Consider the following 14,940-nt stretch of genomic DNA (forward strand, 5'->3'; position numbering starts at 1 on the left):
TTCTTCCCTTTGCCTAAATATGTGCTTGGAGTCAGCTTGCAGTCTCCCATCAATAACTGTTCATTTTCCAACTAATGCTTTAATTGCTGTGGCATAATTCTGCCTGACACCTACATAAACTGTAGTGGAAATGAGGTGGGGAGAAGAAAGAATAACTTCAAAGTTGGGAAATATTTTTGAAATTGGAGAAAAAAGGATGGCAAAAAAGTTCTCTCTCTTTAGTGATGAGAGAAATGCAGGCATCCAGATACATTGATGTGTCGATAAAAATAGGAAAACATTTTATGAGAGTATTTGGTGAAATGGACACTGACAGTGAGGCTGACTGGGACACACTTTCTGGAAAGCACTTTGGCAAGTGTACCAACATTTAACACCAGGGACTCCATGGACTTCAGGTTTGGAGAAGCTTCATGTATAAAGTACTAGAGAAGTTTCATGCCCAGAGATGTTCGTTATAGTAGCATAAAAATTAGCAAAAATACTGAAGACACTCTAAATATTAAACAATAAGAATAGTTTAGTAAGTTATATGTGCACAAGAAGAATATTATATTGCCATAAAAGTAATATCCAGAATGGATTAATAACATGGACATATGGTATTCCTTATGTTAAATGAGAAAAATAGAAATAAAAGGAAATAGAAATAGAAAAAAATTATCCTATATAATAGAAAGGTAATATACAAATTGACCATCATGCCCTTGCACAAGATGGTCACCCCCATATGGTCACAAGATGGCCAGCAGGGGAGGGCAGGTGGGGGCGACCGGGCCTGCAGGGGAGGGAGGACAGTTGTGGGGGCCAGGCCAGCAGGGGAGGGCAGTAAGGAGTGATCAGGCTGGCAGGGGAGCAGTTTGGCGTCAATCAGGCAGGCAGGCAGGTGAGTGGTTGGGAGCCAGCAGTCATGGATTGTGAGAGGGATGTCCAACCAGCAGTCGGACAACCCCTGAGGGGTCCCAGATTAGAGAGGGTGCAGGCTGGGCTGAGGGACCCCCTCCCTTCTCCGCCCCCCCCCCCACACCCAGTGCATGAATTTCGTGCACCGGGCCTCTAGTAGAGAATATGATCTCAAACATATAAAAAATACTCAGAAGATAAAAACTATAAAGAATTACAACAAAATGACAGTAGGCTTTCTCCATGATTGTTCTAACTTTTTTGCTCAAATTTCTATAAAGTAATTCTTCTGGAGAGCTAGCAAACCTCACATCTTGCTCCCTTGTCATAAAACCTTTTGAAAAGGCAATGATTTAAGGCCTTTTTTCTAATGAAGATTTTGATGTGGCCCCAATTTTTTTTTATGAAATTTCTGGCAAAGCCTTTGATGGCTATGCATGTGGCAAGAGTAGGGTAACCACGAGAAAGCAAATTTCTTCCCCACAGAGTAGCACAGGTGGGCTACCTGGCACCCCCGGGCTTCACCTGTTCCTGGAGCATCATGACTTTTCATCCCAGGAGAAGTGTTATTTGCCAAAGAAATCTTTCACCATTTCAAAAACATCAATAGCCTCTGAAATTTCCAAAAGCAGCTCACCAAGCAGGAATTCTTTCTTTTTAAAAATATATTCTTATTGATTTCAGAGAGGAAAGGAGAGGAAGAGATAGAAACACCAATGATGAGGGAGAATCATTGATCGGCTGCCTCCTGCACGCCCCCTACTGAGGATCTAGCCTGCAACCCGGGCATGTGCCCTTGACCGGAATCGAACCTGGGACCCTTCAGTCCACAGGCTGATGCTCTATCCACTGAGCAAAACTGGCTAGGCCAAGCAGGGATTCTTTGATAGTGATGGTGAGGATAATGAATGAGCTGAGGAGCTGGCTGTTTCCAGAAGCACACAAGAGAAAAACCAACTCCTCTCTGACTGCTTACGATATGCAGAGGCAAATCGTAGAGGGTAGCTTCTCATTTGACTGTTTTTTTCTTTTGCTCCAAGCTCCAATCAGCTTGACCATCTCTTTAATATTCCACTCATCAAAATATTCCCCAATTTATCGTGGGTGTCTTCATTGGCTGAACAATGGGCTGACCACTGTTGTTGAATGCATCAAGAAAAGGCTTTGTCTTGGGGAAAACAGAATGTTGGGAAATTTCTAGGCTTTAAAAATGGAATCTTATTTTGAAAATTGACAGTATAAGGTGCACCCTGGTATTGCAAGATTGGGGTCCTGTAGCAATAAATCACTGTGTTATTTGTCACAGTAAAATCAAAGGATGTATCTGAAGCTATTACATACACTTTTTGTTGTCATTTTCCAACTGAGTATCCTTAATGTAAGCAAAGATACATGTGCAGAGGCATACTAGTAATTGTGAGATCCATTTGCATGCATGCCCATACAAAGGGAAGCTATTCTAAATATCACAGCACAGTTGTGTACCACCTGCTTTTCACAGCAGCATCCTCGGCCACCTGCACTTTTTTGATGACACAGGAATTAATGGCACATTTTAACACAAAAGAGCAAATTTCTCTCACAATGACAACTTTTAAAGTATCAGCAGGATATTTTTAAAAATCCTTTTTCATTCATGGGTATTCTGGTTTATCCATTTGCTAGGACTGCCATAACAAAGTACCACAAACTGGGCTTAAAACGCCGGCATTTGCAACCCCACAGTTCTGAAAGCTGGGAGTCTGAAACCAAGGCAGGTCCAGGCCATGCTCCCTCTGAAACCGGGAGGGGAGAATCCTTCCCTGCCTCTTCCTAGCTTCCAGAGGTTTGCTGATGATCTTTGGCATTCCCTGGCTTGCCGCTGCATAATGCCAATCTCTGCCTTTGACATCACCTGGCATTCTCCCCGTGCCTCCATTCACGTGGCCGTCCTCTTATAAGGACACCAGTCAAAAAGGATTAGAGGTCCACTCTACTTTGGTAGGACCTAATTTTAACTAATTAAATTTGCAACACCCTATCTCCAAATAAGGCCATATTCTGAGGTACTGGGAGTGGGGAGTTCCACTTATCTTTTTTGGGGTGACACAATTCAACCTCTAACTCCTGGGGTTCATAGATTCTGGGTTAAGAGCCTTTTGAGAGAGACAGAGGGGACCCAGGGACCAGGGAATATGAAACAAGGGCGCAGAGAAGGAAGGGGGAGGGAGACAAATGCAATTTTGCTCAGTGGTCTGGTGGCAGGGACCTCTCCCTGCTGATTTTGGCGCAAGGACTCTAGTTACTGATGGCAACATTTGGCAATTCCTAGCTCAAGACCCTTAAGGTCTACACTTGAGTCTAGGCTGCAAGTGAAGTTGATGGCTGTGACTAGAACATTCTCTGCTTGATGCCATCTCTTTGAAAATGTCTGAATTTTGTGCAGGGGCACACAAGCAGTATTTTCATAAGTGGAGTTACATAATTAGGACATGGACTTGCATAATAATTAGCATGTGTAATTAGGCACAGACTTCTTGTCCTTTAATTAGACAATCAAGACATCTAATTACAAAATTAAGATGTAATTATGTGGCCCAAGATGACATATTTCCTTCTACCCATTAGAGATTATATTTCAAAAATAATTCACAAAAACTGATGAAGACATGGACCTAGGAGCCAGATTTGAGATCCCGAGGGAAGTATTAAGTGGACTGGTATGTCGCCTTTGCTCTCTCCTCTTAGGTGTGTGGGGAGTTATTTAAACTATCATCTCCGACTTGAAAGAATAACTCTTGCACCCCGTGCTGTCAACCTTTGGTACACACGCTAATGAAGAGGAATGTGGGCGTGACTAATCCATGTAATTCGCACATGGCCCTTGATTGTGGTTTGTAATTACACTTGCACAGGGACTGAAATGTGAGGTCCTGGGGATTCATTCAAACCCGATACTGCAGCCATATGGTGGAAACCTGGGTCGGGGGAGCTGGGAGCAGAACCCTCTTCCTTTTCTGCCCTGGCTTGGTTCTCCCCTGTGGCCACTTTAAAAGCAGACTCAGCCCGGCTGGCGTGGCTCAGTGGTTGAGCGTCAACCTATGAACCAGGAGGTCATAGTTCGATTCCCGGTCAGGGCACGTGCCCAGGTTGTGGGCTTGATCCCCAGTGTGGGGCATGCAGGAGGCAGCAAGTTGGTAATTCTCTCTCATCATTGATGTTTCTTTCTCTTTCTCCTTCTCCCTTCATCTCCAAAATCAATAAAAATACGTTTTGTTTTAAAAAAGCAGACCCATTGCTCAGAATAACACAAATCAACCCTTAAGCTGGACTGGCCTTTGCTTGAATATCTGAGTGTTCGATGAAAAGTTCTTATTTGAAGTGCTCCTCACTGGACTGTAAGTCGGAAGGTCAAAGACTCTAGCAAACATTCCATTTTTCTAATAATAAGTGAGTGATTCTTCCAGCAGTGGGTTTGTTTTTCTTAAGTTCCAGGTCTGCTATGAAGCCCAGCTGTAGTGATACCCCATAGTTTTCCTTGCTCCTAAATTAAGATTTGGCTGATCTCTGCATGATGCTAAACACCCAGTTTGACTCATTAATTTTTCTGAACTAACTGAACTTTTGACCTAATTAGCTGGCTGATCAGGGATCACAGCCATATGTCCAGGGTTTTCAAAACCAGCGCTGACTTTCCCGGCGCTCTCCCTCTGTTCCCATAAACTGTTGAAACGTCCCAGTAACTCCAATGTTTTGACAGCCACATGCACTTCTCAGACTGCCGCTCTCTCCTGGAAAGTGGCATAGAAATCTGTCAGGCGGCATTTCCTGATTTTTGGTTAAGAAAATATGTTTCCCATATGGTTTCAGGCCGTGCAAACAAAGACATGAAGAGGTTGTTAGTGGTTGGTGATGAGGTCTCGTCTCCATGGGGTGTTCCTTCCGTCCCTATTTTTTATTTTTAGGGACAGAGAGAACACTCTGTCCCTAAACATGTGCTGTGGGACAAATGATGTGCAGGGGTCAATTTTGACCAAGAAAATAGACAAATTTGCACAGGGAACTTATTTCTGCCATTGTGGCTTTTTACCCCTTGCCTTCTGAAACAATTGTTCATGGTAGATTTAGAGCAGTGGTTCTCAACCTTCCTAATGCCACGACCCTTTAATACAGTTCCTCATGTTGTGGTGACCCCCAATTTCATTGTTACAAATTGAACATAATTAAAGCATAGTGATTAATCACAAAAACAATATGTAATTATATATGTGTTTTCCGATCGTCTTAGGCGACCCCTGTGAAAGGGTCGTTCGACCCCCAAAGGGGTCACGACCCACAGGTTGAGAACCGCTGATTTAGAGGCAAAGGGAGACATGTGTTTTAAAGAACAATTTACTGATGGGCATTTTAGGTGGGGAAGGGCATTTGGACATCATCTCTTAGGGGTCACTCAATCCGGAGTAATTTACTGGGTTCTATGCCACTCACTCCCCTATGGGCCTCTACCTCTTCAATCCTTAGGTATTGTCAATGGAAACAGCTTTTCCTATCATTACTTCTGGAGGACTCAATAATTCTGACACCTTATAAAGCTGAAAGCATGAATGCCAACTTCAGTTTCTCTGGTTTTTAATTTGCTTTTCCCCTCAGGTACTCCACTTCGGCATTTTCAAGACTGGAGAAGTTGGGCATCAGACATCCCAAGCCTTCTCCTTTTATTGGAAACCTGACATTTTTCCGCCAGGTAAGGGCTGTTGTCCATGCCTTCCAGCATAAGACATGCTGAGCCCAGTGCAGCTTTGCCCTGAAGCACTGCTCCTGTCTAGGTCACCCACACCTGGAGTGGTTGGTATGGGAAGGTGCTATGTGATGACAATGACCTATTGCTTATCACTCATCAATTTGCACTGAGTCCTATCATCCATTCACCCAAAAAACCCAGTTATTTAGTGTCTAAATGTGCCAGCCCTGGAGTGTGGAAGAAGTAGAAGTTACTTATGCCCTCAAGGGCACATACCAAATAGTGGTGGACATCACCAGATCAGATCTATCCTAGTGCTAGATGGGGTAGCTGTCCTTCAGAGGAGAGGGAGAGCCATCCTGGAGGACTTCCTGGAGAAAGGGGTCCTGCAGGGGCAATGGACACAAAGACAAGAACACACAAGCCAGATGCAGAGCGACAATGTGTGTGGTGCACCTGCCTGAGAACCAGGGCACAGCTTGATGAGCAGTCTGGAAGCCAAAGACTGGAAACCCCTGCGGAATGCAGCTGTGAGAGAGAGGGAGGGAAGGGGAGGTGGAACAATTTCCTGACAGTCTAGAAAGGCAAGTGAAGGACCATTCATGTGCTATCATTTGTGAGTAAGAGAGGGACAGCAAAGCGGGCGATTACTCTGTAAGGGAGAGAATTTAGGTCAGGACTGCAGAATCTGACTGTTGTTGAAGTCTAGGTGTGAAGTGAAGACTTGGCCCAGGGTGCTAATAACAGTGAAAAGAGAGGGGTGTTGGGGACAAAATTAGTACCTCATGTGACTAATTAGGTGTAGAGAATTCAGAGCAAGATGAGTCAAATGTGCCTGTAACTTTGGAGCCAGGGAAACAGGGAAATGGCCATGAGTTGTTGGAAGGGAAGCTGGTTCAGTGAGATGCCTTTGACTTGTCAGAGTGACTGATTAGCAAGTGGAAATGTCTGCATTTGTAGATATAGGCCCAGGGCTCTATGTTCTAAACTCGATGTTCCCTCACATTGGGTTTTCTCAGAAGCCAATGGTCTATTCTGCTAACTCATGGGGGTGCTGCCACTAGACCCAACATCAGGAGCCAACAGATTCAGCGTGTGAGAGCCACTAAGCCGAAGGCAGGAAGGACCAAATTTGGGCCAGTCCTGATAATAACCCTTTGAGGTCTTTTCAGAATCCCCCCACCCCCGGCCCCCGGAAAGGCAGGCCCTTGGTGCCAGATAGAAAATCACGCTAGCTATTTCTGTCCTGCTTCCTTCTCAGTTGCTCTCTCACATCAGTGTCTCTCTCCTTAAAAATTCAATAAAAACATATTTTAAAAAAATACAATGACCAGTGGTCAGGCCCTGGGAGCCTTCACCATCCCTCACAACAACGGGTGCGTGAAGGTGGGCTGCAATGGGACCAGTGGCCCTCCATGCGTTGGTCTAATTTGCCTTCCTAACCCATAGCAGGTCTTTCCCCATGAACTTATCTAAATCCTACATGGACCTGTATACTGTAAAATATACTGTCAGCTGTATGACCATATCATCTACCGTCCATTCCTCTGTCCCTTTCTCTGTCCGACAGCCACTTTCACTCTTTACTGTTGTTGTTTCTCTCTTTGTTTTTTTTAAAAAACAACCACTTCTTCTCATCTCTATCTCAGGGTGGCCAGTTCACAATGTTAAGCCCACAGCTATCTCATACGGGCTCCGTGTGAGATTCCTGAAGCAAGTGTGAAGAAATTTCTCAGTGTCAAAATAGAACAACAGCCCAGATAGGAAATTTAATACATTTCACATATTTTGGTGTGTGTGTGTGTGTGTGTGTGTGTGTGTGTGTGTGTGTGGTGACCAGTTGCATTCAGTTGAGTAATTACTTTGGTATTAACATTTGGAGGGAAACAGTCTGACTGTCGATGTGAAGAGAACATTGTGCCCCTCCCTCTGGATAATTTCCAGGATGCTCTTCTTCAGCTCGTCATCCTTGTATGTACAAACTCTGCCAAGTTCTTTGAGAACACAGCAATTTCAGTGACTGTTTTTATATTCATATATGATTTCCTTGCTATATGGCAAACTTAGACCATGAAAGCCGATTTAATGAAAATGGAATGTATTTCCATCAAGGACACCCACCTCTTTGATCTCCCCAACTTTAAACTCTCACCCACCCGTCCTATATCTGCCCATATTCTTGTATTCTCCATTCCCACAATACAGGGCTAGCATTTTCCACCTCCATCCCAACCCATGCATGCTTTAATGTAAACTTCATTTCCACAATACAATGGATCTAGCAATTTCTAACCCTTCACCCATACAATCCCTCTATGTGTATCTGCACACATACTCCATCCCTATACACAACTCCATCTCTACAACACAATGAGTTCAGCATTTTCTGAGCCTCCACCCACATCCCCACACATACCTCCATATATAATCATTCCCCACTACGAAATGTGTCATGTTTTGTCCTATATAAAGTTGCTCTAAGGTTCTGAATATGTTGATTTTAGTTAAAATTGAACTTGGATGACGATAATTCAGAATTTGTGATAATTTGGATAGACCCAGCAGATGTTTACACATAGACTGGCTGTGAAAAGAAGCTTTGCCAAAAATAATAATAATATAAACCAAATTGCAGAGGGGAATGTTAACATAGTTGGGAAAGCAAACAGTTTTCAAATATTTTAGCAGCAATTATACACAAATAGTTTAAGTACAGATGATCTTTTCTGTCCATGAAAGCAGAGCTGATGGAGACTTTTCCTTGGCAACATATATATTTTTAAAGCTATTAGTTTATTCTAATACTACAAAGTACTTGAAAGCAATATCACTTCAATTCTTTTTTATTGTTTATGTAATTGCGTTCTTGCTGTTCCAGACTTCTTTTCTGAATACTAAGTTTGAACACTTGACATTTTGTTGAATAGTATTCTTACTCTAGTGTGTGTTTTCTGCAGGGTTCCTGGGAAAGCCAAATGGAGCTCAGAAGGCTGTATGGACGTCTGTGTGGGTAAGAGGGAAACTCCGTTCTTCTACCATTTTGATTTTTGTGTGGTGAGTTGTTTGGAAGTAATAACAGGATGGGAAGGTATATGTGTTTCTATCTTTTGAGGTTCCACAAAAGGGAGTGCCCAGCAGGTGAGGCCCCTAGAAGAGACTGCAGAGTTGGCCAAGGGGGCATCAGTTAGCCTGAAACACCACCACTTCCCAGGCTTTAAGACCCTGACCATCCCTGGCTGGTGTGGCTCAGTTGGTTGAGCATCATCCCATGCACCAAAAGGTCACTGGTTCCATTCCTGGTCAAGGCACATGTCCGGGTTATGGGATTGATGATCCCCAGTAGGAACATGCAGGAGGCAGCTGATCAATGTTGTTCTTTCACATCAGTCTCTCTCTCTCTCTCTCTCTCTCTCTCTCTTTTTCTCTCCCTAAAAATTCAATAAAAACATATTTTGAAAAAAATACAATGACCAGTTGGTCAGGCCCTGGATGCCTTCACCATCTCTCACAACAATGGGTGCATGAAGGTGGGCTGCAATGGGACCAGTGGCCCTCTATACATTGGTCTATTTTGCCTTCCTAACCCATAGCAGGTCTTTCCCCATGAACTTATCTAAATCCTACATGGACCTGTATACTGTAAAATATACTGTCAGCTGTATGATCATATCATCTACCATCCATTCCAGTATACTTTTGAAAGTGAAAGGGGGTGTTATTAATAACTAGAGGCTTGGTGCATGAAGATTCATGCACTGGAGGGGGGTCCCTCAGCCTGGCCTGCCCCCTCTCACAGTCCGGGAGCCCTCAGGGGCCAGAGGCGACCTGGCAATCAGGGGAAGGTGATGCCCTATCACACCTCTACTGCTGCCACTGAAGGCAGCGCAAGCCTTGGCCAGCCCTGGTTACCTGCGCCTTGGGCCGGCCCTGGGCGGCTGGGCATCCACCATCTGAGGCTTGCCTGTGCCTCAGGCCGGCCCTTGGTGGCTGGGGGGCTGAGGGGACTGGAGGCCTTGCTGTGTGCCTGCCGCCCCGGCGGGGCTGAAGGGGCTGGGCGCTGCCATATTGTGGCTGTGGGCACCGGCATCTTTGAGGGCGGGGTAGTCAATTAGCATATTCCCTCCTTATTAGATAGGATTACCCCAGGACAGCAGTGGAAATTAAGGCTGGCCTGTATGTACATAGGGTCACCCTAGTTCTCAACCAGGTAAAGTAATATAGACTTCCCTTTATTATTCCCTGAATTTTCCCTTTTACACTTCAGAGTGTGCTCCCCACCAACTTTCTAAAAAAAAAGAAAAAGAAAGAAAGAAATTCTGGAATCTAATGAACAAACCCATGCTCAGAGCATTTGCCCTATTCAAGATTTCACAGACTCGAATCAATTGACCCTCAACATGTGTCTTTCCACAGTGGTGTCCTAATCATTTCAGGCTGTTGTCACACAGTTTATCCTTAGCCACTGGGTAATTTTAGTAGCTCTTTTCTAGACTTCCAGGTCAATGATAACTTTTCTGGGACAGTAAATTTCTGTTGTGTTCCTAATACACATCCTGATGGGGTCCAGTGTCTTGTGAGTCCTCCAATCCCAGGATACGTGATGCTTGTTCTCCCAGCGATGATTTCCGAAAGGGATTGACTTGTATCCTGCGTGGACACAGCCCTACCCAGGAAACTCACAGTTTGGCCAAGTTCTGCTTAACCATTCTTTAGTTGGCTATGTGACACCATGAAAGTAATAAATTAAGGTGTTATACTAGATGCTCTCTGTATGAGTTTGTTATTGCTGTATAACAAATTACTCTAAAATGAAGTGACTTAAATAACAAATTATTTTTTTATCAAGTGCCTAAGCATTGTCTGGAATTGACTGATCTGAGCTACACTTGGCTGGGAAGCTGAGATGAGCTTTCTGGTGCACCTGCAGGTCAGCTGGGGAGGTGGCTCCTGTAGGTCAGGCTCAGCTGGGGCAGCTCTGCTCTGCAGGTCTCTCATCCTCCTGGGAACAGCAGGCAGGCAGGGCAGGCTCTTCTCACGGTGAAGGCAAAGATTCAAGAGAGCAAACTCAATAGCACAAGAATATTTTGAGTGTCTGCTGTACCATATCTGCTAACATCCTATTGGCCAAACCAAGTTATATGGCCAAACGCAGAGTCAGGGCAGGAAGTCATGTGGCCAACCATGACATTGATGGAGCAGAAAGGTGTATTCTTCTGATGGAAGGACCAGAAGATGGTGCATATCTTTCAGTAATAAGCAACTCTACCTCACTCTCTAAGATCTCTTTCAGCTTAGTCTTTCTTTTCTTGTGTGTGTGTGTGTGTGTGTGTGTGTGTGTGTGTGTGTGTGTGTGTGTGTCGCTTCTTGCTTTTGGCATGATAGCTACTCAATAGAGGTTCAAGGAATTGAACTGTTTACCTTTCTCTTTCTCCTGTGTGGTTCTATTGTTCTGTAAAGGTTCTCCTTCCACCTTTTCCTTTCCAATAGTCTCACTTTGCAGTTGATTTGACACTGACCTTGCAGACAGTCTCAAACATTTTTGAGGCATCGAACTAACTCAGAATGACAGTAGCTTCCCCAGAATTAGAAAAGGCCTCACTGAACTTGAATTCTAGGAACTACTTCCCTGAGTACTTCTTGTACAGATTTTCAGAGTAGAGCCATTGGTATTTTAAAGTAATCTTAAAATTTCAGATGAAGAATTTAAAGGGCACTGTAATAACTGGTGGGTGGTGTGGTGCCGTGTGTGTGTGTGTGTGTGTGTGTGTGTGTGTGTGTGTGTGGTGTGTGTGTGTGTGTGAGAGAGAGAGAGAGAGAGAGAGAGAGAATAAGAGAAAGAAAGAAAATTGGTTTCCTTGACAACAGGATGCCCAATCAACTTTTCCCCAACTTTAACTACTAGTAAGTTAGCACAATTTATCCTTTTCATTTCAAGAAAACTTAAATCAAAGAGAATGATTTCAAATGGGGTTGTAGAGATAGAAATTACAGTAGTATCTCCACTCTTTGTTCCCAGCTCTGGTGAAAAGGAGAGAGAGAGAGGGAAAAAAAGAAAGGTGATGGTATAATTTCTTCACACAAAGATATCACCTTTCTCTGTTTTAGGAAAAAACATGAGCCACAAAATACTGACTTCTTTTGAAACGTGTCCACTCCTGCAGTTAGAGGCAGCATGGTGGTGGGGTAAAGTCCTGTTTCAGCTCTATAATCTGGATGACACTCAATAGGCTCACCTTTTAAAACAGAAGTGTTGCCTACTTTCAGTCAAGATGGCAGCATAGGCAAATGCAGTACTTGAATCCTTCCACAATCAAATCAAAATCACAACTAAATTACAGAACAACCATCATTCATACTGCCTGAAATCTAGCTGAATGGAAGTCCTATGACTAGGGATTTAAAGAGGAAGAAACATCGAGACTGGTAGAGGGGCAGAAATGCAGAATGGGCTGGTCCCACACCCATGTGTGGCAGATAAAAATTGGGAAAGATATCTTGGCTGTGGAGGTCCTCCTGAGGACTAAGAGGTCCCAGCCTCACATCAGACCCTCAAGCCCAAAGCCAGGAAGAGAAGTCCTCATAACTTTGGGCTGTAAAACCAGTGGGGATTGTGACTGAGAGACACAGAGGCTGCTGGAATCCCAGGCAGTTCCTCTTAAAGGGCCAGTGCATGGACTTACTCAAAACTCACTCCCTCTGAGCTTTAGTGCTACAGCAGCGGCTTGAAAGGAGCCATACAGGGAGCTGGGGATGACAGCTTCCTATCAAAGAGAAGTGCTGGCAAAGGCCATTGTTCTTTTGCTGATCTCTCCTCCACAGAGCTGGCAGGTGGGCACCATATCTGAGTCTCCATCAACCTGGCTCACACTGTTTGCCCTACCCTGGTGATTCCCTGAGACCCAGCCCCACCCAACTTGCAGGCCTACGCAAGCCATTTCCAGTGGCTTTTTCATACAAATGACCTCTCTTGCTTCATGCTTCAGATGTTCCTAAAGTCTCTCAAACAAGCAGCATCTGGTCTCTTCGTGCCCTATACCTCTTGCTAAGTGGCCCCAGGCATGATATTACTGGAATCCAGCCTTGGTTCACAGCTTGGCCTCTCCTGGGCACCTTTAAGCCAAGCACAAGTAGCAGCCATCTGAAGATCACTCTGTAGCCTGTGCCAGGTGGCCCAGGCAGGGCCCAGGCAGTGGCTGACCTTGCACCTCCTGGGAGGCTCCAAAGCCAGTGCACCCAGGGTAGACCATGCTGGATTACAATCCTACCACTTCCATGAGCAACGCATTCAAGGGGCAGACTTGGTGGGCACCAAAGTCCACTGAAAGTCCTGCTCCATTGGTTCAATTCCTGTACAGCAGAGTCTCCACTGTAGTCTCAGCTGGTCCTCACAGCTGATCAGCCTGGAGATCAATCCCTCCCAGTGACACCAAGAGTAATCAAGGCTCAACTACAATTGGACAGTGCATACAGCCCACACAGGGGCACACCTGGAGCACCCAGCTTGGGTGACTGTGGAGGCTGTGCCACTGGGCCCAACAGGACATCTATTACACAAGGCCACTCTACCAAGTTATGGAGAAATAGCAGCTCTACCTAATACACAGAAATGAGCATAGGGAAGCAGTGAAAATGCAGAGACAAAGAAACAGGTCCCAAATGAAAAAACAGGAGATATCTCCAGAAAAATAACTAAACAAAATGGAGACAAGTAATCTACCAGATGCAGAGTTCAAAACGATGGTTATAATGATGCTCAAAGAACTTAGTGGGAACTTCCTAAGCTGCTGCCCCAGCACTAGAGTTTCATATCTTGAAACATGAAAAAGGACATAGAAACCATAAAAAAAAAAAAAAAGGAACTAGTCATGTGGCTTAGTGGTTGAGCCTCAACCCATGAACCAGGAGGTCAGGGCACAAGCCCGGGCTGTGGGCTCGATTCCCACTAGGGGGCAGGCAGGAGGCAGCCAATCAATGATTTTCTCTCATAAATGATGTTTCTGTTTCTCCCTCTTTGAAATCAATAGAAATATATTGAAAGAAAAGAACTAGTTAGAAATGAAGGCTACACTAAATGAAATGAAGAATAATTTATAGGGAATAAATATTAAAGTAGTTGAAACTGAGGATCAAATCAGCAATTTAGAGTACAAGGAAGCAAAACAACAACAACAACAACAAAAATATAAATCAGATAGCAAAAAGAAAAAAGAATTTAAAAAAATGAAGGTAGTTAAGGAGCCTCTGGGACAACTTCGAGTGTACCAACATTCACATCATGGGGGGTGCCAGAAGAAGAAGAAGGAGAGCAAGAAATTGAAAACCTATTTGAAAAAATTAAAATAATGACAGAAAACTTCCCTAACCTGGTGAATAAAGTAGACATACAAGTCCAAGAAGCACAGAGAGTCCCAAACAAGATGAACTCCAAGAGCCCCATATCTAGACACATCATAATTAAAATGCCAAAGATTAAAGACAAAGAGAGAATAGTAAAAGCAGCAAGAGAAAAGCAATTAGTTACCTACAAGGGAGGTCCCATAAGACTGTCAGCTTATTTCTCAACAGAAACTTTGCAGGCCAGAAGGGAGTGGCAAAAAATATTCAAAATGACCTACAACCAAGATTAACTCTACCCAGCAAAGCTATCAGTTAGAATTAAAGAACAGATAAAGCGCTTCCCAAACAAGAAAAATATAAAGGAGTTCATCACCACTAAACCAGTATTACATGAAATGTTAAAGAGTCTTCTTCAAGAAGGAAAAGAAAAAAAGATAAAAAATATGAACAATAAAATACCCAAAATACATATCTATCAACAGTTGAATCTAAAAAACAAAAAGAACAGAAACAGACTCATAGATACAGAGAACGTCTTGATTGTTGCCAGATGTGAGGGGGGTTGAGGAGAATGGGTAAAAAAGTTGAAGGGAGTAAGAAGTACAAATTTGTTGTTATAAAATAGTCATGGGAATATAGTGCAGCACAGGGAATCTATACTAATAATAGAGGAATATGCAAATTGTATGGGACACTGTCACAGTAATAGTAACGACCGAACAGCATGGGGTGACAAGGCCGGCAGGGGGAGGTTAGCAATGGACAACCAAACTGACTGAACAGCAGGCTGCATGGGGCACGGGGGTTAGTGAGGGATGACTGAACGACTGAATAGCAGGCTGCGTGGGGCAACCAGGTTGGCAGCGGGGGCAGTTGGGGGCAACCAGGCTGGCAGGGGGAGCAGTAACGGGTGACCAGGCCAGCAAGGAGGGGCAGTTAGGGGCGACCAGGCCAGCAGAGGGGGGCAGTTGGGGGTGACC

At 44.2% G+C, this 14,940-nt stretch overlaps 1 protein-coding gene across 3 annotated transcripts in view; it reads left to right on the forward strand.

The window, feature by feature from the left end:
* The window catches only part of TBXAS1 (thromboxane A synthase 1 (platelet)), a 157,497-nt gene that overhangs the window by 36,275 nt on the left and 106,282 nt on the right, over positions 1 to 14,940 (forward strand). For 2 of the 3 annotated variants that reach the window (XM_005875001.2, XM_014546719.1), the window contains 2 exons: positions 5,533 to 5,626; positions 8,581 to 8,633. In XM_005875001.2, the coding sequence (XP_005875063.1) occupies positions 5,533 to 5,626; positions 8,581 to 8,633 (147 nt within the window). The remainder of the gene's footprint in view (positions 1 to 5,532; positions 5,627 to 8,580; positions 8,634 to 14,940) is intronic. The other variant, XM_014546720.1, reaches the window with a different exon arrangement.

Source organism: Myotis brandtii, unplaced genomic scaffold, assembly GCF_000412655.1.
Source record: "Myotis brandtii unplaced genomic scaffold, ASM41265v1 scaffold455, whole genome shotgun sequence".
In the NCBI taxonomy this organism is placed as follows: domain Eukaryota; kingdom Metazoa; phylum Chordata; class Mammalia; order Chiroptera; family Vespertilionidae; genus Myotis; species Myotis brandtii.